This window comes from Serinus canaria, chromosome 4 (assembly GCF_022539315.1).
Source record: "Serinus canaria isolate serCan28SL12 chromosome 4, serCan2020, whole genome shotgun sequence".
Lineage (NCBI taxonomy): Eukaryota > Metazoa > Chordata > Aves > Passeriformes > Fringillidae > Serinus > Serinus canaria.
In genome coordinates, this window is record NC_066317.1 from 22,067,153 (window position 1) to 22,094,375 (window position 27,223).

Below are 27,223 nucleotides of genomic sequence, written 5' to 3' on the forward strand. Positions count from 1 at the left end.
CTAGTCTCAGTGAGCCCAGAATCAAACCTGACATTTATTAGGAACCTGATAACCACAAAATTGTCAGTAGCTGCATAATTCACTGTACCCTATGAACAGATCAGGAAGGAGTATTTCTGGAAGCACATTCCATTGCCAGGGACAAGAATTATGAGTCCATATCTCAAATCTGAAGCAAATCCTAGTCTGAAGAGTAGAGGAGACAGACATTTTAATGCTGCTTAGCCTAGAAGTTGCTTTGTGTGAAAAATGCTTTTTTGGTTAAAAGAGCAGTACTATGAAGAGAAATGCTAATTCACTGTTGTACTCTCTTTTTACGTAGATACCTTGCAGTCACAGCTTATCAATATGGGTGTTATTCCTACGTTAGTGAAATTGTTGGGCATTCATTGCCAAAATGCAGCTCTGACAGAAATGTGCCTTGTTGCATTTGGCAATTTAGCAGAACTCGGTAAGTCCACTAATCTCAAATTTACATACAGTTTTCATAATGTTAAGTCTTAGTTAAAGACTAACAAAAGCTCATCCAAGTCCTTTTGGTACATTCAGCAAAAACAGATAAGTAATTTTTGCTTATTTTCTCTAGAATATATAGTTGTCTCTTTTTTTTCCCCCTTTCAGTAACTGAAATTTATTTGGGTACTTAATTCAACCTCATGTTTTATGTTACTGTGCTTCAGTTCAACTAAGCACATTTTAAATCATCTAAACAGTATTTCCATAGCACTGCTACTAAATGTGAATTATTTATTATTAATATAAATATTGTATCCTGGTGTAGCTCCACAAAGTTTTATCGAGATTAAATTTGGCTCATGAAAATCTCTGAATGAAATTGAGGCAGGCACAGTCATTAATCTGCATATACAGTATTATTTTAGGTGCAGAATTTTAATATACTCTAATCTAAATACCTCCATGTATAAATCATGAATAGATGTTAATTTTAGTTAGAACTTCATTTAAATTGAAGTCTGTGGCCCTGCTTTGATCTGATGTCTTTCCAAGCAGATCAGTTTTCATTGGAATTCAACCACGTGTAAATCAATGGGTTGTTAAGGCCTGTGTTTTATTAACATTTGTGGTTTATATTGTTCTTTTGCTAACATATTTGGGGAAATTCTAGTTTGATGAATTGGGATTTTTTTACACTGCAGTAAATAATACATAGCACTTACGATATAATCTAAGAACATTCAGCAGTTCAAAATTCAAAAAATATATCTCTGAGTTTGCAGTACTTGGTGGCCTGAGCTCATAGATTTCAAGGCCAGAGAATGTATCGTGTTACCTAGTTAAGTTTGATCATACACATAATAAATTTATTTACAGAAGACAATTCTTCTTAACAAATCAACAGCAGAAAAAGCCATCAAGGTAGAACTAAAGAAATTAATGAATCAAAGGTCTGCAGGTTGGGCACTGTGTACTGTGTCTTCACAGAAGAAAGTGTAAGAGTCATACACTGGAAGTCCTAGTGCTTAAATGCAACCAAAATCCTAACAATATTAAATATAATAAACGGTAGACTCACTGAGAATTTCCTTTCCCTCTTTGGAAAGATCCAGCTCTCTCTTGTTGAGTAATGAGAACCATGGGAAAGAAGCTTTACAGCAGCTGCTTCTCTTCCAGTTCATACACATTGAAAAGGTGCTCGTTCTTTAAGACTGGCACAAAATTAATTTTCTTTGTAATACTTTATTCTCCCTTAAGCAATAGTCAATCACCTTGTAACTGTATTATTTTATTTTCCTTGTAACTTCAGGGAATTTTTTTGGTGAGGATATCATTTTTCATCACTTACGAGACAACAGCATGGCACGAATCCCTTGAAAAGCATTATACATCTCTAATTCTGTGTCAAAGCAGGGCACAAACCAGTGATGGATCTCCTAAAATACTGGAAAGATCAAAAATCCACATAGAATATACTGTGCAACCATGCACAGTGAGAGAAAATGATGAGTTGTGCACAAAAGTGTCCAGGACTGCAGTTCATGCTTTTCCCAAGTCCTTGGGGTCAGTTCTACAGTAAAGTAATCCCTAAGCATCTGTCAGAGCAATAGCAAAGGTGCTGGAAGGTTTTCTGGCTGCAGATGGCCCTCAGGAGGTGGCAACTGGAGAATGCAGAGCACCAGCCCTACCACCTGCATCCCTTGTAATACTGCCAGTGAGGAGGAATATGATACAGGCAATGGGATAAGAGATGCTTTTGCTGAATGTACATTTGAAGACCTGCTGGCTAATCTGGTAGGAACCTCGCCCATCTGTAAAATGCTTTATGCTGTATCTGTGCAGTATGAGATGGCCCAGCAACAGACACACACAGATTTCAAAAGAAATCATCATGAGACCATGTAAATATTAAAGCATTTGGTGCAAATCTTCATCTCTTCCATAGAAAATGAAGTATATAACTCTTTAGTGCTCTTCTTTCTGTTAAGATGAGGGAAATCAAAGACTTCTTTTTGTACTATTACTGTTTCTATAGCTAGCTTATATTTTGGTGGGCAAAACCAGACCAAACAGGCTTGAATCATATATTTATATATTTTTAACAGCCTTAACCATAAGTAATTCAGGTCAGCAAATTTAAAGTGTCAGACATTTATCTTTTCGTGACAAGCATGAGTCTATTGCTCTTGTCTGTGAAGAGCAGTAAGTATCTTGCTGAATAAACCTGGTAACAAAGAGAAAAAGTAGTTCTACCTTAGGTGGTTTGTTTACTTTATACTGATTTTCTCCTTTTGCTTCACAGAGTCAAGTAAAGAGCAGTTTGCCTACACAAACATTGCTGAAGAGCTTGTGAAACTGTTCAAGAAGCAAATAGAGCATGATAAAAAAGAAATGATTTTTGAAGTTTTGGCCCCCCTGGCAGAAAATGGTGAGAATTTCTTTTTCTTACTCTATCTTTTACTCATTCTCTTATGTGTATTTTTCATTTCAGTATATTGGTGTGGTTTTCAGGCACTAAATGCAGAGTAGTGGGCTGTCTCCTTCCAAAGCCACCGCAGCTGATCCTTGTGATTGTAGTGTCATGAAAAGTGAATGGGTCTCAATTGTTGAGCATATGACAGGAGCCAGCACATTGTTAATGCTAATTTCATCACTGATTTACTCTGTATACAAATATGTTATATTTTATTGCTCTTTGTCCACAGTGGGAATATCAAAAGCTGCTTTTTAGAGAGCTTGACAACATCTGTCTGCAAACATTGGCTCAAGTGTTCATAGACCATTGGAGCACCAGGACATCATTTCCTGGAATTGCAGAGCCACTGGCAGTTCCATTTCCTATAACATTATTTTTGCTAGGGGCATGTCAATTGCAGAGCTAAGGGCTGGACACTCCGCCCTTACTGTTCATTGAGAAATCATATGAATTTAATTTGGGAGTTTGATGGTGTATCATACATAGCCCCAGGCAGCCCCATGGAGTTTGATTCACTGTTCACGCCAGAGCAGGGATTGATGTGCATCCGATCACCCCTCCGGGATGTTCCTCCAGAGGAACAAAGGATCAGACAAAGGTTGCTTGTACAATGTATCATCTGCCCTTAATGGAGATAAAGAAATGAGTTAACAGGTGGAGCTGGACTGATGTGGGAAGCAGTTCTGTGAAGGGAAGACATCACAATATTTGATGGTTCTCTAACTCTGTTTTAACCACTTCAGCATTAAAGCTTTTTTTAATTGAATAGATTGTTAGATAGAACTGCAAACTCAGATTTATGTTTCATCCTATTCTGTTGTGCATGCACACTCTGTGTGTGTCTGTTTTACAAAATATAAATCAGGATAAACTTTCACTTCAATTTAAAAAGGTATTTTGACTTTTATTTTAAGTGGCATGGAAAATCAATTCCTTTTTTCAGCTCTAAAAATGCACATCTTTTCCAAAATATATAATTTATTATATATAATTTAAAATCTGCTCTAAGATAGTTCCATCCTCAGAATGACACAAAATAGGGTTAAACTTTTTGTGTGATATATGTCAGGTCAAATGCTTCATTTTTCTTAGCGTATGTCTTTTAGTTGCAATATGATTTGAAAAATTCACTGCTGCTGACCCTAACTCAGATGCTCAGATGTTGAGAAATAGTCAGAAAAACATTTCCACTGTGGATTCAAGGCATACATAAATGAGTTCACTTTGCTGGTATTGTTTAGGTGGTTTTCATTGTAGATAATTAGCAATAGGTCAGAAGGGAAAAAGCTCTCAATTAAGTAGTTGCAGAGTCTGGATTTTGGTGATTGGGGTATTTTAAGGTTTTTTTCTTATTTACTTGTGATTAATCATGTTGGTGTAGCAATTTCAACTTCAAATCACAAGACATCTGCAACCCTGTATTCTACAGATAAGGTATTCTCTATTTTTTAAAGCACCTCAGTGCAAAAGAGCCTATTTTTTTAAAAAAAATCCCAACTGGAGATTGTGCATTTCCTTACAAAGTTCATGAGAAAGTCGGCTGCTCTTAAAGGAACAATGAATTTCACTGAGGCAAGAAGCCTAGTGACACTAGGAAACTGACAGTCAGACACATCCTTCACCAGAGGTAGAACACACTTCCTCTCCCAAGTGTGGCTTGTAAACTGTATGAAAAAAATGTTTCCAAAGCTGCAGCCTAGAAATATTTTAACTTGGGTTAAACACCTTTTTGTAAAAATACCATTTCATGTAGAAAACTGAGAGAAATCCACTTCTTTTGCACACTTCTGCAGAGCTTTGTGACTATTTTTCAAAATCGGCCTGCAAAAACTACCAGAATCACTTCCATGTATGAATAGACCTAACATAGCATAAGACAGCCTGCCATTCCCTCTTAACAGAAAGGGAGTTTAGGCATGTAAAGAAGATTCCAAGGGAAATATCTGATAAATATTTTGTTATTTTAGAAACAAGAGAAAAAATATTGTTCCCAGATTCTATGTCACTTGAAAAAAAAATTATTATCTTCTCAAGCCTTGTTTTGAATAACAACTAAAAAATTAGTTTGCCTCAACAGTTTCCAGAACAAACTTCTCTGCCAACCCAACCTTTTGGATTTGACCTTCTGCACTCCTCCTACAGCCCTTTCAACAAATGGCAGATATACTATCTGTCTTTGGAAAGCATGAACACAGCACAGTCCCAATGAGTCTGCTGTGCCATGAGGGAGGTGCCAGAAGTTTACTGCAGAGAAATATCCTCATTTTTAGAAGTGAAGAGCTCCATACACCTTCAGCTTATGACTGTGCTCTAAAGACAGTAGAGAGCCAGGGAGAGCCTGTTAGATGAATAATAACAGAAGTTGGCCATAAGAATTTCAAATAAAGAACTTGTGGTTTTATGTACACAAGTTGTCAGTGAAAGCACTGACATCACTGTTTCTTACAGTCCGTCCTGCATATGTGTGTAGGACAGATGCATTTAAAATCCTCATTCTGACTCCTATTATCCATGCTATTTTCCAGATGTCATTAAACTGCAGCTGGTTGAAGCTGGTTTGGTGGAGTGCTTACTTGAGATTGTCCAGAAAACTGTGGACAGTGACAAAGAGGATGATATTGCAGAGCTTAAAACAGCTTCTGATCTTATGGTTCTATTATTGCTTGGAGGTAAGGATGGGCTGTCACTATGTTCTACAAAGCAACAGCAGATACTTGTAACGCTGTTTGGCTGATGAATTTCACTATTTATTAATTTTCTAAATAACCTAGATGACCTGCTGCACACCGGGCAAACATTTAACAGGTCAGATTTTGTCCCTCATTACAGGATTGGATTATTTGTAGTGGAACCAGCAGAGCCTCACAAATATAAAGAGAGGTTTCTCTAACAAACACTTTGGCTGGCTGACTCTCTGTGCTTTTTACCCCAGATGAATCCATGCAAAAGTTATTTGAAGGAGGAAAAGGCAGTGTGTTCCAAAGAGTACTTTCATGGATTCCTTCCAATAGTCATCAGCTACAGCTTGCAGGAGCACTGGCTATTGCAAATTTTGCCAGAAATGGTAAGAACATGCCATAATAGCTTATGTAAATTTATGTGTGCCCCTCTATCATGCTCTGTCTGTAGAGTTGCAAACAAGAATTATGTTGCAGTAAAGCTGCTGTTGAGTTACACAGCAACATCACTAGTTTTAAACTTTACAATCCTCAGAAGCATTAAACCTACTTTAAAAATATTATTTGCATGTGTAGTGGGGTAAAGGGGATTTCTGCCTTTTGATTTCTTCTATCACTCTTGTAAGTTTGTCATGAGCACTGCAGTTCTCAACAATGAAACCTAAAAAGGAGCAAGGAAACAACCCTTCTATTCATAAGAAGCTATTGTTAAAATCTTAGTAATAATCTTCCTTTCACAAATGACTTGTTACATCTCGCACAGACGGAAACTGCATCCATATGGTGGATAATGGCATAGTTCAAAAGCTGATGGATCTGCTAGACAGACATGTGGAGGATGGAAATGTAACTGTGCAGCACGCTGCACTGAGTGCTCTCAGAAACCTGGCTATTCCTGGTAAGCCTCTCTTTGCATTGCTAACCACGCGAAGGTGAAATTTTCTTTTCCCACTGTACCCCCCAGGGAATGTGGGTGGGAGCACTGACTGACAGTCCTATAGGCAGGTCAGACTGCTGCTTTTCATTCTGGCCCATCACTGCTTTTGTGTCTGTTGCACAGCAGTTCAGAAAAGCAGTTCTGAATACATCATAGGCATAGTGACTGTCCCTTGCCACTTTGATCCCACAGTGTCCCCCACCAAAGAAAGGGCAGCCTTGTAATTGGTGAGGAGCTGAGGAGGCCTTAAATATGATTTCTCAACCCTTTTTGTCCAGAGCACTGCATATTTATTTTTCTTTCTGCTTTCTTCATTTGCAATCTGTCTCACAGCTGAGGGTCCCCACCAGAGAACAGTGCCCACTTTCTTAAAACACTGCATCTTACTTAAGACACTGAAAGTTGCCAAATTAGAGCTGGAGGTAGACCGACAGAATAGCCAGCCTATTGCAGTTAGTTACTGTTTGTTGGCAGTAAGCTGATTGCTAATTTTGTCATTTTTAATAACTTAATTTGTGTGAGTTTTGATTATCCAAGCATAAGGTAGAGCACGCACACAAAACAACAAAGCAAATCTGTAACACTTGTGTATGGTTTCTTCTGCCAAGCCAAAAATAAGTCTTTCATCCACATAACCTTATTTTACTATTTTTGGTTTTGACAAATCCTATCTTTTAGAAATGATCATGCATACATAACTAAACCCACTGAGGTTTAGCAGTATTGCATTTGCTTAACTTTCTCAGGTGAGCCATTCTTTTCACTTCCCTCAGTCAGCTTCCCTGTAGCCTATGCTGAAGGGTGTCTGCCAGAGACCTACATAACCATCCCTGTACATTGTTAGAAAGAAACGAGCAAGTAATAACTGACCTCAGTGATGAGCTCTGTGTCAAAACACTATTTCAAATACCTAATAACTATTTTTTTGCAAGTAGGCTACTGGGCAAGGTTTGCACCTTGAATGCATTTCAGAGAGCTCTGTGAAAGTGGAGAACATGGACTAGTAGAAAGGATGAAGGAAAGGTTGGAGAGGGGAAGAAGGCAACAAAAGACTACAGACTCCAGGCATGTCAGGCTAGAGTGTTATTTGTATGAAGTATTGGAACTGGGTAAGAGGTTATTCTGCTAATTGGATGCTTTAGTTCCTTTTCCTGTGAGAAACAGAAGAGTGTGGTTGGGACTTAGAGAAGTTTCCTCCTATTTAGGGGTGCAAGTATTAGCCTGGGCTCCTGCCTGATGCATTTTGTAGAAGATACCTTTCCTACGCCAAAGGGAGGAGTCTACCCCTTTGGCAGTGCTCAAGCTGAATACAGAAATTTAGATGTGCATGCTAGGAAAAAGCACTTAATTTCACAGGAACCGTGACATTTTTCCACAACACAGTGTCACCAGCGCACACTATTCCTGAAGTCTGTGCTCACAACCTCTTTTTCAAGCCACGTCTGAAAATTTCCTTCCAGTCCAGCTCTGAAATTAACAGCATCTTCCAGAAACGTTTTTGAGATCAATCCCTGTTCTTTATTCATGCAGTTGTAAATAAGGCTAAGATGCTATCAGCTGGCGTTGCAGAAGCTGTATTGAAATTTCTCAGATCGGAGATGCCCCCCGTTCAGTTCAAGCTGCTGGGAACATTAAGAATGTTAATAGATGCACAAGGTAAAAATAAACTGTTCTCTATGTTAAGTGATTCTCTTTGGTTCAGTCTGTGATACGCTGCCAAGATTCTTAAAAGAGAGAAGCAGAGTTTTTCTAATTTTCATTCCTGAAGTCACAGAATCAATCTAGTACATATGCAAAAGGAGAGGAATATGGTTGATTTTTTTTTTTCAGAACTCCTAAACTGACTACCAGGGACCCTCGAAATAGGTGTCAAATGCTTATTTATTTTTGAACTTCTTTACACTGTCACATTACAAGTGTGTATTGAGGTGTGAGTGTTTTGAGCTACCACTCCTTTTTTGCTGTTCACTTACTGTATTCCCTGGCTGTACCTCAGTCCTTGGAACAGGATAACACTCTATTAATTGATAGACTGCAATTCCAAAAAGAAAAAGCACCTTTTAGTTACCAACTTGTTCCAGAATGAGGATTCATAAAATCAGAAGTCTGCTAAAAACCAGAAATAGTTCATGAGGTAAATCAGCTGTGTATTTATTTTTGACTCAGCCCTAGAGATTTTTTCAAAAGATCCATTCTAGTTCTAGCAAAGCCATTGGATGTGAAATAGACTTTTTTTGAAGAAACTTACATGACTTACAGTCTATCAAACCTGATCTAACTGACCACAGTGCTCCCTTCTGGCAGCAGTCCCTCCTGGTTTTTAATTCATGAGCTGGCTCACAGCTCAGCTGGGGGTGTGATATCACCTGTATTTTCTCTGCTCTTCATTAGTGCACAAGCTTCATTAACTGGGCTGCTAAGTTTTTTCAAAAACTGGATTATGAATGTTTTTCTGGATTTTTTATTTTGTTTCATTTTGACTGGCTTTACTTGCTTAAATGCAACCTAGACTTTTCCCACTGGTAGTGCAGGCTAGTGAAGTTCTTCTAACTCCTTCAAGTTAGTAACTTTCAGCTTGTTTTTCTAGCACTTGCTTTAAAAAAGTGACAACCTTTTTGTTGTGTTGTTGGCTCCGGCATCATGTAGCAGAAGCAGCTGAACAGCTGGGCAAAAACGTAAAACTGGTGGAACGCTTGGTGGAGTGGTGTGAAGCCAAGGATCATGCAGGTGTGATGGGAGAGTCCAACAGACTACTTTCTGCACTTATACGACACAGCAAATCAAAAGTAAGTTAGTGGAGAAAAAGGTCAGCTTGTCAGAACCAAGAGTTACCTGTGCATTCCTGCTGGTAACCAACCCTTCACCTTGCAATCCTTCTAGTGAGCCAGCTTGGGTATTCATGTGTTACATCTCCTCTGCTCAAGGCTTGACTGATTTTTATTTTAAATGTATCCTGTAGAAGTTCAGCATGCTGTATTCTCTGTGTTTTAATGATGCTATATATGAAGAATCAGTGAACTCAGTTGTTGTGATTTTGCTATATATTTATATAAAACTGAGATCCAGAAATAATCTGTCTCCCTACTCTTCATACAGCATATTTCAGAATTTCAAGATTCTGATGCATCATTGGAAATGATAATTTATTCTAACAAAAGCTTGCTTGTATATGGAAAAAGGTATAACATTAGGAAAAATTCATCTGCCCCTTCCATCACCTTTACATCAATCAAATATCTTTGCCTAAGCAGTCTAAGTCCATCATTCTTGTTCAGCTGAGTAATAGACAAAGAGCCTTATAAAGGACAAACACATCTCCTATGGAGACAGGCTATTTCAGGTTCAGACTTCCTCTAGCATGTTCACTGATATGAACACAGACTGCATTACTGAATTTAAATAGCAAGTGTGATTTAGAGAGCTCGGACTGTAACACTGACCTCTTCATTCATCCATGGCATTTATAAAGTGAAAAATATAGCAGGGGCCCAATGTGTACTGAGTGTCTCCAAGAACAAATCAACAGGCCTCACAGGGATTTAAATCTTTGCTGATTGCTAATCTCACTGTCTCTGTCTAATACCCTTTCTCCATTTTATGTTCAGCCTCTAAAACTGATCAGTGTTCATTTTTCTGGTTCTTACTTCTTCTTCCCCCCTCCCCAAAGTCCCCAACACACATGCATGGACGGCAAACGCCATCACAGATGTGAGACTTAATAAATATTCTCTATAGGACACAGAATTCAATTCTAAATAGGGAGACACTGATTACATCAAATAGATATTAAGGCAGAAATTAACAGCATTATCACAGGTGAATTAATTTTTTTTGGGTGCATGTACTCACAGAGGAAATTTGACATGAAGAGGATAACAGAGCTGAGAGGATGGGGTTTTTTAAGCTTTTGCTGCCCTCTAGGTTTGAACATGAGTACAGCTGTATGGCTCTTAACATCAGGTTTGAATTTGGCTTTTAATTTTAAATGCTTTGGGGTAATATTTACAAAGGCAACAGTCAGTTTTAGTCATTCTACAAAACTGGAGTAGGTACCTGTGATTTCAGCCTCATTAGCACCAAACCTGATGGCTGTCATCTCTTCAGTACTACTGCCTTTTAAAGGGTGAGGTTCACCTACAATATAAAAAATTTTGATGTCAAAGATGTTGATTGGTTCTTAAGCCTTATACACCCAAAATTCCACACCAAATCAAATATAACTTAGCAGTTCCCAAATTATCTCAGTCTGAAAACTACTTTGGAGTGTTGGTTTTTGGTTTTGTGGAGGCTGGGATTGAAGGTATCAGAGATGGTATTTTGTGTTTAGGTTTAGATGTTAGACTATACATCTCAGTATTTTGGCTTGTGGCTGGTGTAAGAAAGGGAGATGGTGTTTTAAATGGAAATTTAAGATATAGATGAAAAATTTAAATCGTATTCTAGTTTCAAGAAATAATGCTACTTCAAAACTTTGTGCACTCACAGGACAAATAAAAAATAATAAAAAACCAATCCACATTTCCTTGAACAGTCTCCTTTCAGCATGCCAAGTAACCTGATTTTTCAAGCAAACAATTTGCAAATATTTTTGGGATATAAGATGGTGAAATCATGAGATGCACAACCACTTGTGAAATTATAACTAATACCTGTAGAGTATTATTCCACTATAATCTTTATCTCTTGTCACATAAGTTGGAACAAATTTTGGACTTGAAACAGAATCCTAGCTGTGTATTTTTCATCTACTTTAGACAGTTAAATGACATTTTAAGTTCCTAGATACTGGGCAGCAGTTCTGCACAACAGTCCATTTTAACAGCTGGCTTTAGAACAGAAACCAACACATTGGTGTCCCATACATACCTTTTCCTTATCTCCTTTGTATTTGAAGAAAAATTTCATAATAAGATACCACTGCTTTTTTTCCTGTCTTATGTCTAAACAGCTTTTCAAGTACACCATTTCTGTTACATAGTAAGGTGTCATATTTGTGACTTCTCTGAACATTTTGAAGAAACTCTGAAAATTCATGGAGAGAGATAAAGCATTTAGTAACTTTATTATAACTATGTTTGTGTGTTTCCTTACCCCAAGTATACATATTGTTGGATACTTTGAGCCCCTAATTGTTTGATGATTGATGGCACAGTGTGAGAACTTGGGTTCCACCATAGAACCTGGAAAAGAGTTCATTATGTGTGTCTTAACTTAGTTATGGGGTTACTTGCCTTGGTTTAACACACTGTACCTTACAATTGCAGAGCAGTAACAGGTAATACGTTGGCCTGCACATCTGTATATTGATGTATAAAGTGATTGTATGTGCACAAAGTCAACGAGTACCCTTACCCAAAGATAACACAGCATCCCTGACAGTTCCCTTATTTAATACAGTTTGTATGCAATGCAGAATTTTGTCATCTTTGCATTATTTATTTTAGGATGTAATTAGGACCATTGTACAGAGCGGTGGCATCAAGCATTTAGTAACCATGGCAACCAGCGAACACGTAATAATGCAAAACGAAGCTCTTGTTGCACTGGCATTGATAGCGGCTCTAGAGTTAGGTGAGTATCCCAGGAGTTCACTCCACCTGTGTTCTTTCCAGTCTGTGCCCAAGAGAAGCCATGGAGGGAGAATGCAGTGTAGAATAGCCTCCTCCTTCCACCTGCCTTGTAGTTTTTCCATTGTGGTTCATGCAGACACGGGTAAGCCATCATGTTATGCAGGAAACTGGAGAGCGCTGGTTATACAGGATCTACTCCATCATGCTGGTAGGTGAGGGAGTGATCTAGAAAAGCCTTCCAGCTTAACTTTCCAATTTTGGGTAAATCTCAGAAAGCAAACACACCTTAGACTAGAGACTATATGACCTGACCACATTCCTACACTGGAACGTTAATCTGCTTTTGAGAGAGTGTTTCAAAGTGAAGAGTCTGCTTACCTAATAAGTAAGAAATAGAGAATACATGAAGGTGGTTAATACCCCCAATGTGTCTTCATTAAATTACCCAGGATTAAGTGCAAGAATTGCCATAAGTAGGCAGACATGATTACATGTCTTGACCTGTGTTTGTAATACCTCAGCTTTTGAAACAGGAAAGTAAATGCTCAGAGGTTTTGTTTATCCTGTTTACTTGCTTATTAACTAAGGAACTAAACAAACAACCTTACATATTTTTGTTCTTGATTTCATCTCTTGCCATTGTGTACTACAGGAATGCTCTGTTCAACTTTTTAATCACTGCCAATACATCAAGGAATTGTTTTAAATAAAAGGAAAGACGTTCCTATTCACATGAATCATCTCTTTGTCTTGTCTTCAGGCATTTAAAGGTTGAGCCCGAATTCAATACATGTATCTTAGAAAGCTACAGAGGCAGTAGCTCAAATGGAGATCATGAAAAGTTTTCCACAGGCTTTTATAATGGACCCTGAGCTCCCTCTACCATGGAATCGAGAACTACGCAATCTTTATTTACTCAGAATTTCCAAAAGCAAATTCAGGCAATGGAAGTGTTGAAAGCTGAAATATTCCAGGTGTTGGCCTAAATGGCTAGAAAGCCTCATGGCTTTTTCATCACCGTACTGAACATTAAGACTGAATTTCATCATTAAACTCTGTGACTGTCCTTTCAAGCAGTTAGACAATTTCACATTTTTATAGCAAGAGCTGTGATTCTTGTCATCGTACCATCAAATATGTGCTTGAGTTTTATACCAATGAGTTATGCACCACAGCCTTTCACTCTGGTGAGAGATCATGTTTCAATAAGGGGATGACACATGGAAGTGTCAAAGCAAGTGGCACTTCCAGACTTAAAAATTTTCACTTGTATTTCAGTCACTGCTGAAAAGGATCTTGAAAATGCTCAGCTTGTTCAGATTCTACACAGACTGCTCTCAGACGACAGGAGTGCTCCAGAAATAAAATATAACTCCATGGTGCTGATCTGTGCTCTTATAGGATCTGGTGAGTATTCAGGAGAGGCTGCTTCCCAAGATTAATGTATGCCATATAGTTCTCTCCTACAGCTGAACACAGATCATGTGTTCAAACACGCTGTGACTGGTTCTCTGTTCACAATGGATATAAACACAAAGGTTCAGTTCACTATGACTCTGTAGTGTCTATCTGTAGTGTCAAGGATGAAGCTGTTAACTCAGTTTTGGATATTAACTGCAGAAACTTGACCCTGGCTTCTGTAAGATGCAGCTAGTTCAAACTTTGACAGGAAAGAAATTAAGTCATTTAAAACTGTACAAATATGCAGATCACAAGAATTTCATTTTCATTTCTAGCTGCAAGTTCCCTATAATTGATGTGTGATAGTGCTTTAGGAAGGATCCTTACATTTATGTCACTAGGAAGACTCCTTCCCTCAACAGCCCTCGCATGCTCAGCCCACGAGGCACAATGTGCACTAACACACATCAGTGCTGGACACTGTAAACTCTCATCTCTCTGAGCTCACCCTCTGCTAAAGGTCAGGCTGTTTACAGGCTCTTCGAGCAGGCTGTGGTTTGATATTGCAACTACCCATCTGTGTGTGGGCAAACAAACAAAAACCACAAAACAAAAAAGAGCAAGGTGTCATGGGGAAATTTCATTCAAGGTTTCAAGCAGTTGCTACATTTCTTTCTTTCAGTTCTTTAAGAAAGATTGAATCTGTGGGGAGAGAACAAATTTCATTCCATAAAGGTCTAGGTATTTACAGTCAACTAAGATGACAAAGAACTGGAATAATTACAGAAAGGGGTAAAGTCAAGAGCCTGTCTGCACAACTTGCCAAGTGTGAAACGTATGAAGGTTCTCTAGAGGTTAGTTTACAGCAATTCAATTTATAGATTAAAAGTTATCACAGTTAAACATGTGCTGTCTCTGTAAACAAAGGTGCTTTTTTATTTAAATGGAGTTCACCATGCCTACTGCAAGTGTAATTTTGGAGACCTGTACATCCATGCAAGTAAATATTATATTCCTGCCATTTTATAGGAACAAATACTATGTTTTAGAGAGCATACACATATCAGTGTGCAAAGATTGTGCTCAAAATTTGCTAACGAGCCTCAGCTCTCAGTAGGCATTCAGTTTAATGCTAAGACATGTAAACTTAGTTGTAACTCACAACCTTCTTGAGCCATTTCATGCTTGGGACTATCCATACATTTTAGTGCAGAAGCCTTTTGCCAAAGGTTCACAGTCAGCCTCACTGTCTTGATCTTTATTTCCACTGCTTCCAACCAAAATAACATCTTCAGAAAATCTGCCTGACAGTTGCATTTTCCATTCCTGAATCTTGTCACCTGCAAGACTGACAGAGTTATTTAAAGTCTAATACCTGTCTCTCTTATCCACCAGAGTACACAGCAGTCTTAACTTAGGGGGGGGTATTTTAGGGTTATCTGAGTGGCAGAGCTCAGTCTGCCACTGCACTGTAAGCTCTGCCTAGGCATAAGGCTCCTTACCCTGCTCCCAGACAACAGACAGCAGCATGTCACTGCATTATGCTGCTGTGAAGTTAAGGCCCAGTATTTGACCTGTGTGAAAACAATGACGACACAAGAATAACAACTGAGCAACCCTAGTATTAACTAAGTGGGGGGGGTGGGGGGTGTTACTATTTTAAGCAAGGAGAGGAGAATCAAGGAGCTGATTGCTCTTTACAAGGGAAAATACTAACGTGCATCGCTTACAGCTGTTGCCTCTAAACTCTTTTCATTACCATCTCCACATCATGAGCCACATTTCCTTATTCTACTGTGAATAGACCTGTGTAGTTATTTTTAAATTAACTGACCCCAATATAGTTCAATAAAGGCCAGAAGCAGTTCCACTGGTTTAATTATTGGTTTCATTTTATTCTCCAGTGACTGCTGTTGTTACTATGCTTTGTTATGGGGTATCTGGCATCACATTTAACCTGATGTTGCCAACATCTGTGTGTTCACAGAATAGATGAAGTTGGAAGGGACCACATTGGTTCAGCCTCCCTGCTCAAGCAGAGCCATCCTAGAGCACATGGCACAGGATTGCATACAGAAAGTTCCAGTGAGGGAGACTCCAGAACCTCTCTGGGCAATCTGTTCTGGTGTTCAGTCACCTGCACAGTGAAGCAGTTCTTCCTCATGTTCAGGTGAAACTTCCTCTGCATCAGTTTCTGCCTGTTGCCTCTTGTCCTATTGCTTGGCATCACTGAGCAGAGCCCAGTTCTGTCCTCTTCAAACCCTCCCTTCAGATACTCATAAACACTGACAAGTTTCCTTCTTTGTCATCTCTTCTCAAGGCTGAAGAGAACCAGCTCCCTCAGCCTTTTCCTTCTGAGAGGTGCTTCAGTCCCTTAATCATCTTTGTCGCCCTCTACTCCAGGAGCTCCATGTCTCTCTTTTACTCAGGAGTCCAGAACTGGACAGAAGCACTGCAGACGGTGCTTTATCAAGACTGAGCAGAGGGTCCCTTGGCCTGCTGTTCATGCTCTTCCCAATGCACCCCAGGATACCATTGGCCTTCTTGGCCACAAGGACACTGCTGGCTCATGGACAGCTCTTCATCTACCAGGACACCCATGTCCTTCTCCACAGAGATGCTTTCCCCAGACCAGCCCCCAGCCTGTGCTGGTGCTGGGGTTATTCTTCCCCAGGTGAAGAACTCTGCATTTGCCTTTGTTGAACTTCAGATGGTGTTAAAGCAGTTAACAGATACCTATTTTTATATGATTCTTTCCATCTGGAAGTTCCTCTTGCAACTGAGTGAATGGATAGAGGAAGAAAAATGAGAACAATAGAAAATGGATCATGCAAAGCAGAGCATTCTTAGCTAGCACAGTCTTCTGTAGACAAGAGTCTCCATGAAGCTGGATGTTAGCAGCCATGGTAAAGCACAGTGCTTGAAATACCTGCTTAAATGTGTTGATATTTCAGCAGAAAGCAGGAAGTGCATACATAGCATGAACACCCCAACAGCTTCACTGACATCAGTGTGTACATACATGTTCCCAGGGGCACAGCAGCATGAGAGGTGCCAGCTCTTACATGGTAGGGGTTAAACTGCATGAGAACTAAAAACATATGAACAAGAAAGTAGGTAGGGGTGGGAACAAATGCCAAATCTTGCATTAAAAAAAAAAAAAACACCGCAACATAAAGCATAGCTATCTCAAACAGATGGTTGGGTTTTCTCCTGGGAAATTCAGAGATTAGGCCTCCAGCAACATGTGGAAAGCAAAATAATATGTATTTGTTGCTGAGTGGGATTTCACTAGAGAGGCATGTACCAAAACCAACCATTTTAGATCAAAACTGTGAGATGTTCAGAGTACAGGGCTTTGAGAAAGCTTGTCAAATTTCTTACAATTTCTGCTCAATTTTATGAGTTGCTGCCAACCTTTCTTCAATAATACAAAAAGTTAGTAACATGCAACCCAGAATCAGAATTATCAGACAGTGTCCCCTAGTTTTGAGTAGAACATAAACACTGCATCCATATGCACAGCGCTGGGCCATGCTCTCCATGTTGTTGTTTGCATTAACTTCAGAGCTGAGCTGTAAAGGGGCAGCAGTGACCAGGTGGTGACACATCCGTTAAGAACCAATCTCACACCCCTGCACAACCAGTTAGAATTGACACACATAAATGATGCAGTGAGCCTGTCACAGCCAGCTCACTGGGTCAGGCTAGTTTAAAGAATAAACCAAAAAAGTGTTTTCACTAAAATACTTCCTAAGCATCTGTTTTGGGAAGCAATCCAGGTGGATATTCTTAACTGCTAGGCAGCAGCTTCATCATTCATCATGACCTGAAATCCATGGAGTTTGTGTGCTGGAGGTCCTGAAAAGTTGTCTCTCCATCATCAAAAGCAATTCAAAAAAGTAAACAATAACCATATGCGTACTCCCAGCTGCGTGCTTGTGTGTACAGGATTTAGTAGAAAAGTTTCTCACCGTTTTCTTCTGCCTAGCTCATACAAAGCACTGTTTCTTTTAATATTTCCTTTTCCAGAACCTCTTCAAAAGGAAGTGCAGAGCATGGCGTTTCTAGAAGTCATATCAAAACTCCGCAGCCATGAGAACAAAACTGTTGCCCAGCAGGCCTCGCTAACAGAGCAGAGACTTGCTGTAGAAAGCTGAGGAAGGTCTTGTTTCCATGCATCCCATCACAGATTTCACCTTTGTCCTCCGTCCTGCTGCTGCTCCTGCTATGTTTTCCACTGTATCACTTGTGCATGCGTGTAACGTTCCCACACAAATTGATGAACTGCTGTAGGTACCTGTCCAAAAAGGTTTCTACAAATTCATAGGTGGTGTTAACATGAACCTGTCTCCACCCGTAACTGTTCTACTTGTATTCTTGTTGCTTGGGCCACATAGTAGAATGTGCATGTTGTAGTCCTATGATGATGTAGAAGTGGTACTACACAACTGACTCTTTCCTCATGCCCCCTAACTGCATAAAAATGTACTACTAAATTAGGGACAACACGAGATGCAGCAGCTCCAGACTAGTGTGCTGACTATAGGATTAAGAAGTAAATCTAGCTCAATTTTTGGTGCTTTGGAGATTCAGGTTTGAATGCAATGTACTGCTGCTCATTCACTGGTCTTGCCTATTAATGTCAAACTCGTGGTACCTAGAGGTAACAAATAAAAATTTCAGTGCTCTCACTTTACCCTGTGGTTTGTCCTTTTTTCTAATCCCACACAGAAGCCGCGACTGCACCACCATGCACTGGTGAGTTCGTTTTGTTCCTGGCTCTGGCCCGATATGATCACTGCCTTTCAGCTGAGCAGATACAAAGGAAGCTATTCCAGCCACTTTCACTGTGTGTGCTCACACAGAGGCACTGTGTGGCATAACAATCATGCATTTTAGCAGCAATGCATGATACAATCCTTATCTTATAAAGCCATGTGCATACGAGTGCTCCTGGGCTTGCTTGGGATTGCTGCTTTGTTTACTGGGGGGGTTTTATAGATGGATTTTTAAAAGAATATCTTTCAGCAGCTGTTCAACAGAAGCCCATCGAGTGAGAAATGGAAGATGCAAGAGACTTCCTTTTTCTCCTTTTCTAGGTAAGGGAGATGGAAAACTGCCTGTCTGAGAATCTTATCTCACAGCTGCTCTTTTGTAGGTCTATAACATGCCAGCGAGCAAACCAGCAGACAGCACTTGGGCAAAACAAGGAGCCAGTTGGGATAGCAGTTTCCAACAAGCCAGCAGATGTTATTTGGGATTGTGTGATACCATTGCCTAGCTTGATCAAGCCCACCATACATGAAGGTCACAAGCTCTATACATTTTGAAGTGAATTCAGCACTCCCAGTGCTGAAGTGCCAGCCTCAGAAGTTTCGAGTTCCTTTTCTTACCAGCAGAGGCAGCAAACCCTAAGTCCAAGCATCTATGAGTTCCCATGCCAGGTAATTGCAAACCACTGCTTTTGACCTTCACAAATTCACTTCCCAGCTCCACGAAAACACTGCTTATCTCTCAGACACTGTGATGGGAAGATGCCAGCCATGAGGGCAAAGAGATTTTTTTACACAAGCTGGGTATGAAAAACTTGCTTTCAATAGCCAGCTTAAGGTCTCAGATTGTACCAAAACACAGCAGATGCTACAGGAGTTTTCAAACTGCAGAGATTCCACATCCATTTATCCAGGGCCAGAAACACGCAGAAAAATCCTCCAATACCAAACTGCACAATAGCAAAAAAAACCAACAAAACACATTCAAAAAGGCATTTGCTAGTACTAGTGCAATAAAGCCACTGACATGACAGAGTGCAAAATTGTCAATGCAGACCAGGAGTTCATGACATCAGGCTCCAAATAACACAGAACCTCTGCACTGCTGCTGAACATAATCAGCATGTTTACAATCACAGCTCACAGGCCCTCACAAGCCCAAGTTCTCTCAGGCACAGAAACTCTAGTGACTTAAACAGAATCCAAAATAACATTTGAAAGGCCAGTTATCAACAACCTACCTGGTTCTTGAAAGAGACTACTCCTTTTGACATTGGTATAAAAACTGTAAGTGCTCACACAAACTGGTTGTGACGTTGATAGACTTCCCATTTGGTTGTCTAACTGGAGCTGTAATTAAGCATTAGCTCTATTCTCATGACCAGATGTTTATCAGGAATACCACTGTCACAGCAAGCATAAACACAGGTCAATGGTGATACCCTACTTTCAGTTTCCCTGGATGGGATATCAAATGACTTACATTCCTAGATAAAATCTGTGCTGAGCCTATGAAGGAAAGCCCACATAAGGGCAAAGATGGGTGTATGTCGCAGTAGGAGGAGGTAATTGAAGAGACTATCTAGCCACACGAGTGCTGTGCTGTCCTGAGGCATGCTGCAGTCTGCAGGTTACTTTTATGTAGTTGGTAAATAATTTATCCTCCGAGCACCTTTAAAAAACAAATGGGATCTAAGGACGTTACTAACACACGCATTTCTTTACTAACTGGACTGAAGTCAAGTGAAGTGAAAATGCTGCCAGTAATTCCAATTGGATGTTTACTAGCTAGATGGCATCTAAGCAAACCTTGACATCTGCTGGTCAGACTGTTTCTATGACAGCAATGCCAGACATGGGACCTTGTCTTTGTCTTAGTGCCACCACAGCCAAGTCAGAACAATCAGAACAATCCCTGTGGCCATACCACAGGGCAGGCAGCACCTCCCTCGAGTGTCATGCTCGCCGGCATCTGTACAAACTTTTGCCCAGCTTCTCACTGTTGGGAAGGTGAACACATCCACGTGTTTTTACATTTCAGTGTCCTTATTACAAGGAGAAGCTTCACTCTGGGTAAGGCAGAAACCCCAACAATACTGGCCTTGCATCCACAGCACCCATTGGAAAAGGTAATTTGTTTTAAAATGGTAACCAGCCTCAACTTCAAGAATCAGTGTACAAGTCAGCTAAGAGTTTGACAGATGGCAGGTAGGACTAGGCCACTCCTAGTCTCCCTCTCCATCATGAAAACACTTATCCAAGTTTGTCACATCTATTAGGCAATGTCTTTGGCTTTTCTTATTTTTTGTTAACTTTTGGTAATTTCTGTGTTTGTGTGTCAATCTGTCCCCAATTTAGATGCTTATTTTGCCAAATCATTTCAATACATTCAGATAACTGTCATATGCCTGAAATATTGCAAAAGCCATTAGACTTCAATCTGGACATGCTTTTAAATTGATCACAGTGCCATTTGTGTACAAAACCTAGAGGTTTTGAAATACTTTTAAAAAAGTCTGCTTCCTCCTCTATCCAAAGTAGCACAAGACATCATTACCCATTTTTACCTGTACAATAATGTAAGCCAGTTCTCACTACTTCTGTTTAAGGACATGTTGCACTTATTTAAACTTTTGAGAAGGGAGGTGGGAATTTCATTTGTCTAAGTCTCACAAAGCATCAACTTCTGAACACACCAGTGTGACCAGAATAATTCTGGGGAGAGCACAGCCATTGCAGCCTGAGGAACATCAGCAACCTGTTGGAAAGAAGCAGAGCATGTTCATTAGGCAGAGACTTCAACAACAGCTGACAGCAAATAAGGGATCTCTTCACGTGGGGCCATGTTCATGTCTTAGCTTATTATTCACCTTAGGGCAGCCACTGGAGGCATGAGCATGTTTTGTGATTTAATCAGAACACAGTATTCTACAACACATATGAGAGATGGGGATGTATTTCCCCTGTTAGTTTGGAGGAAAGGAGGCAGGGATCTTTTCCTGGAGGAACTTTCCATGAATGTATCTTTCTATTGTTTATATTTAGTGCTACATCAAGAGTGCATACACATTCACAACATCATATTTCACACAATTTTATTTATAAAATTGTAATTATCTAACAAATTGCATATAAAATGATTTACTTCAAGTAAATACAGAATACTGCACGACTATTAAAACTATTGTATTGTCCATCATAAGTGTATTAAAACATTCCTAAAAAATGCCTCTATTAAAAAACAAAAAACCCAAGAACACAAGTAGCATGACCAAGACCATTTTCAATAGCTTAAAATGAATTACCAGGAAGTTGCATTAACCTCCTAAGTAGACTCCAGTTACATCCATTGAGATCAGCATGTGATACAATACCACAGTCTAATGCTAAAGATGACAAGTAATACATTATGCACCTGATCTATGCTTTTCTCCTAGACTGAAGGGAACCAGTCTGAAATCAGAAAACTAAACCTCAAGTCAAACTCTACTGGGCATGCAGTTCTGTTATAGCAATACTTTCAATTGGTAAGTGTAGTTGGCTTTTACAATCAATTTTACAACTGATAAAAAAGGAACACAAGAGAATACATTCGTATAAAAAGGAATGATACACAAAGGGTAAATACTGACACCTTGCTGTACACCTTCAGATGAACAAGAGAAAGATTCAGCTGGAACTAATCTGGAATATATGTATCAGAAACAGATCTGAGTTAAAAAACCACATCACAGTCTTCCCAGAGCTCAAGGTCCATCTCTACTATGTACACAGTGTGAACATGAACGCACATACAGATGGAGCTTTTTATTAACACACTTATATTGCCAAATCACAAAAGACAGCTAGCAGTGCTGCCTCGTGCACACTAGTAGTACTTCTTCATATACTGCATGTTAAGGGAGACAGATTTGTTATTTTTTTTTATAAAGGGGAAAAATTTGGTAGCTAATGGATCAAGGTAGTATTATTTCATTTGTTTCAGACAATTTCATCACTTTTTACATGTATCTGGAAAAGATTCTAAGAAAAAAGAAAAATGGGAGGAACAGGAACATTCATCAGTGCTTGACACCTTTTGAGGTCTAATCTCCTTCTGCCTAAAAAACTAATAAAAAACTAAGTAAGCCAAACTACAATCCAAAAAAGACCTTTTCAAAATATTATCACCTCTATTAAAGCAACAAAAACTTTTGTTGTTTAATGTTATTTTAATTTTATTGTTTAATAAGCAGAATCTTTTTCCACTTTTCTCAAAAATAAAAAATTTCTCCCAAACCAATTAAAAAGCCAATTAAATCTGCTTTTCTAAAAAAAAAATCCTTTAAAAGTTCTCTCCCAAATTTACCCTAAACCAAAACAAATACATAGGTATTTGCAGAACTGCTATTTCAATGCACCCAAAAGACATACACAGCAAGAAGGGAAACAGAATCAAAAATTCAGACAAAAGTTTCTCTCATCACCAACCATATTAACCAAGACCAATTTTAACAAGGGCATCTCTAAAGTAGTAAAAACACAGATTGACATCCAGGACAGTTCTTATAGCACCATATTTAGTCCTGCCACAAGTGATGGCAACCTCCCACAACTGGTAGGAGGTGCTGCCACCAACTCTCCACTTTACAGCCAAATGCTGTTTAATGCCAAGCAGCAAAGGGAAAAGGCAAGGGAGGCCCTGCCACTAACCAGGGCCCAAAGGGCTAGCCAGGATTTCACCTTCTTCACAGGCAACCACCCACTCACAGGGCAGCCACCAAGCACAGGCAGCTCAGATGCTCCTGCTGCTCCATCGGCACGAGAGACAGCCCAGACAACCACTTGGGACTCTCCTGGTGGACACCTTTCCTCTCCATAATAAACACTTTCAAGGTGAAAAGCAGTCATGTGCAAGAATCATTTAATCTGCATGCTACTATTTACATTCCAAACACTATTTACACACCAGAACTACAATGAGCATCTCTCTCAAAGGGGAGAGAAGAAGGCTTTCAGGACAGAGTACACTTGAGCAAGCACCCCCACAGCTTCAAACTCTAAGGGGCACAATCAAAATTATGGATTTTAAGCAAAGAGACCCTACTGCTACCAAAATAGACAGAAAGAGATGAATCAAACGTGTCCATTAGGCTGTTAATCAAAAAAAACCCCAAACCCAAACAACAGAAAGGCCTGTGAATACAGAGGGTATTTAGAAAGCAGAGGATTGTGATGCCTCTGGCAGGGCTCAATGGGATAAATGGAAATAGCTTTAAAGCCAGCGCTGCTGCTGAACTACCAGAGTCCTCGTTAGCAATGCCACTACTCCACAGGAATCACTCAGCAAACAGAGCTGTTTCCCACTCCATAAGCCTGACAACAAATTTCTGAAAAACTACTGCACATTAAAGATAATTAGGCTGATCTCTGAACTCACATGGACCCCACCACCATAGGAGGCAGGAAATTGCCATGGAGTCCTAGTGTCTACCACATCTTATTGCTTTAGACACCTAGCTCACGTAGCCAGCAGTTGTGCTTTAGTTGCAGTTCACATGACCTTTTCAAAGTTTACTGGGAAAAAGTTTGCTTGTATTTGGCAGGCTCTGACAATAATACATTGATTTCCAAGGCCTCCCACAAGCTTTCACAACTGGACACCTAAGCTGCTGCGTAGCTGGTGATGGGACATTTCTAGGACATCTTACCTGATCTGTAGACAAAAAAATGTGGGATTTAAATGTGTAACAGACAGTGCACATCCATCAAACAATGCAAAAATGAGTAAATAAGTATCTCTTGGGAACAAGGGAGCAAGAAGGATCAACATCCACAGCAATAAAGACAAGCTCTAGAAAAGTAAGTTACCTAGTGGTTTTTGTATGAACAGTCAGTCATTCTGGGATTCAGCAGAAGTGCTGCACATTTGTGTGTGGACATGCAAGTTGTAAGAACAAGAATTGCTCAGCTTGGAGCATTTACCCTCCTATTAGTCTGACACTGCCAACTGCACAGCCAGCAGACTGGAACTCGGAGAACAGCATGACAAGACAGAAGGCCAATACAGTACAACCGCAGAGATTCAAGTAGAAGAATGAAGCTATCTTCAGAAACTCAGAGCAGCAACAGTAGTATTCAAGATCAGTGGCAACAAGGAATGTTTCTGTAATTAGGCTTTTTGTCTTCCCTCCTAACCAAAGCCCAGGATCACAATCAAGGCTTTTTGGTGGAGGGGTTATTTCCTCAACCCCACTTCCCTGATTCCTCCCTGCATCATTTTGTCTCAGTGCAGCAACACTGGTGCTAATGCTCTGTCCTGCCATTATCAGGCAAAATGGTATGTTCCTCTAGGGTAAAACAACCAGTAACTCCACAAATCAAAAAGTGGCTAAGAAAAACATAACGCTGCGCTGAGGTGGAACCAACTTTATTAAGGAAAATTAATTATAATTGTTTTGAAAGGCTTTCAAAAATACTCTGAGTCATGGCTGGCCTTTAACAGCAGATACCAAGGGATATGGAGGCTGCCTGATTCAGAGCCAGTCAGTGGGAGTTAACCAGAAGAGGATGAGGTAATGCTCAAAGACAGGAGGACAACGGGTCTGTCTGAGGCATCTGTGAAGCACCAGCATGCCCATCACCAGCCTTCAGCAAGGAGAAAAACCATGGCCAGCTAAAGCACAGAAAGGCAAAATGTGCAAGGGTACGTATACTCATTTGTTTAAGCATCACAGGACCAAAAAGGGCCTTAACAAGTTACCAGATCAGCCTTCTATCTATCCCCCAGAACAGGGAAGCTTTGAAAGCAATGTGTTCCTCTCTCCTACTCCATATACATCCTGGTTTAGGAAACTCAACTCAGAAAGAGGTTATGTCCTTACAAGGAGGTGCTACACACCCTTTGCCACTGTCTGACCAAAGCAGGACCACAAATTTCAGGACTGGTATGGAGATGCTGAGAAGGGTCATAAAACACACTAAATTTATACAAAGTGCAATAAACTATCCAAGCCATGGTCAGGTCTTTAAGTTCACTATTATTAGTGAAGAAGCACAAATCAAAAACCCTAAGCTGGATGGTACCTGATTTAAGTCTTCTCCACTGTTTGTGCTTTTTCCCACATTCTGCTTTCTTGTGTCCAATCCAAAAGGGTCTGCCTTAGCTGATCCTAATAAATGCTCCTATTTTAAGATTTTTATTTTGTTGCTTCAAGAAAGCTCTTTGTTGCCTTTAGAGCAAGAAGAGGAGACATCTCCACAGTATGGATTTGTTCACTGGAGGTAAGCATTTACTCTGACAAAAACTGTTCTCTCCAACTTCCAAGAGAATGGGAAATGATCTTTCCATAATCACATGCATTTATCAATAAATAAGTTTGGATTAGATGGTATTAAAACATATGCACATATTTAAAGCACTGGAGTGTCACAGATTCTTATTCCACAGCTCATGCAAGTAAAAAGAATTAAAGAAAAGAAAAAGAAAAAAAGAAAGACCAAAGCCCCAACTAGGAACAGACCATAGAAACAAGCTTCGCATGAGTATGTCAAAGCATTAATATCAGTGAGATCCCTAAATACATTAGGTTACGCTAAATTTCAGAGAAACAAAAGATTTTGCCATATCAGATACATAAGTTTTGATTTTTTTAAGTTAATATATAATCCATTATTTGAATATTATTCTTCACTTGGACCCAACATCCACACTGCTTTCATACATTTATACAGTTATATCCCATCCTTGCCTTAAGAGACTGATATCCAAAGGTATGGCAGCAACCCTTGTTCGTCAAATAAAAAACTCCTTTCCCTTCATACAAGAGTGGAGAAGGAAGAAAGATCTTGACAAAATTAAGCAATTCTCCCTTCTGCTGATTCCAACCTCAAAGTACTAGAGGGAGATAGTTGGAAGCTTGCATAAAAATAATTTCCCTTGTTTTAAAAACAATTTTTTTTACTGTACAATAGATGCATAGAAAGTTGCTTCCTGCTTCATGGGTTTAGGCCTGTAGCTATGTTTAGCTGTGAAAACAAGAAGATTGTTCCTTTACAGAGTGGTGAGGAGATAGACCATCTCAGGAATATTTGGCAGCTATCAAAGAGCTCATGACATGAAGAATAAACAGCATATCCACAGACTACAACAATGCAACTCTGTCTCACTGAATACACCAATTTAAAAAAGTGTCCACTTGTTACTCAAAATCAAGAATACAGTAGAGATTCACGGCTCAACAGCTTTCAAAGTGGTGGTTTAAAAGAAAAAAAAAATTGTCAGTGAGCAGCAGATTTTCAATAGCCCACTCTTCTCTCCCCCACCCCAAAGAAACACAAGTTCACTGCAATTTCAGGAACTTAAACTTGAGACTACTTGGGAGAGAAGGCTTCCCTGTCACCCATGTCCATACAGCTTGGTGTCGGAGTGACACACTGGAGGTTTCAGAGGGTTTCAGTTGTCCAGTGTCTTGTTGTGGTTACTTCAGCAGTTTTACCAGCTGGCTCTGACAGCCTCAATGTCACTAACCAAATTCTGGGCTAAGCATATCCCAAATATCTGGAAGAGACAACAGTTTATTCATTTGGAGCATTAGACAACTTTTTACAGAGGCAAACTCTTTAGGTTATACATAACTTAGATAAGAAAGAAACAACACAGGTAGAAATTAAATTAACAGTAAGTGTTGGAAGAAGAAAGAATATTGCAGAACTCCTGTAACCCCAGTATTTTTATGGTGGCACCAGTTTCTGGTTAATTAACAGCTCTAGTCTTGTTTCAAAGCAACCCTAAAGGCTCTTTGCTGCTCATTTAAGCATCACTGGAAACAGTAGGTCTGTACAGGCCTAAAAAGTCTCTACATAAGATTTATCTAACAGAGCGTTAGTTTCAACCTGCTGAGAGTTGAAAAGAAAAAAAATGCATCCCTGTAGATAAAAATTAAATATTC

The 27,223-nt window shown here is 39.6% G+C and overlaps 2 protein-coding genes across 8 annotated transcripts in view; one reads left to right on the forward strand and one right to left on the reverse strand.

Moving 5' to 3' along the window:
- The window catches only part of RAP1GDS1 (Rap1 GTPase-GDP dissociation stimulator 1), a 90,684-nt gene extending 72,467 nt beyond the window's left edge, over window positions 1–18,217 (forward strand). For 5 of the 6 annotated variants that reach the window (XM_018926824.3, XM_018926825.3, XM_018926826.3 and 2 more), the window contains 10 exons: window positions 323–451; window positions 2,759–2,884; window positions 5,458–5,601; window positions 5,865–5,996; window positions 6,374–6,508; window positions 8,078–8,203; window positions 9,194–9,333; window positions 11,992–12,118; window positions 13,396–13,524; window positions 17,551–18,217. In XM_018926824.3, the coding sequence (XP_018782369.2) occupies window positions 323–451; window positions 2,759–2,884; window positions 5,458–5,601; window positions 5,865–5,996; window positions 6,374–6,508; window positions 8,078–8,203; window positions 9,194–9,333; window positions 11,992–12,118; window positions 13,396–13,524; window positions 17,551–17,678 (1,316 nt within the window). In that variant the 3' untranslated portion in view covers window positions 17,679–18,217. Of the gene's footprint in view, window positions 1–322; window positions 452–2,758; window positions 2,885–5,457; window positions 5,602–5,864; window positions 5,997–6,373; window positions 6,509–8,077; window positions 8,204–9,193; window positions 9,334–11,991; window positions 12,119–13,395; window positions 13,525–15,505; window positions 15,526–17,550 lie in introns of those variants that run through there. The other variant, XM_050974061.1, reaches the window with a different exon arrangement.
- A 3,154-nt stretch (window positions 18,218–21,371) lies between these two features.
- Window positions 21,372–27,223, reverse strand: part of TSPAN5 (tetraspanin 5) — an 82,456-nt gene continuing 76,604 nt past the window's right edge. For both annotated transcript variants that reach the window (XM_009101293.4, XM_050974063.1), the window contains exon 8: window positions 21,372–26,832. In XM_009101293.4, coding sequence (XP_009099541.1) covers window positions 26,767–26,832 — 66 coding nt within the window. In that variant the 3' untranslated portion in view covers window positions 21,372–26,766. The remainder of the gene's footprint in view (window positions 26,833–27,223) is intronic.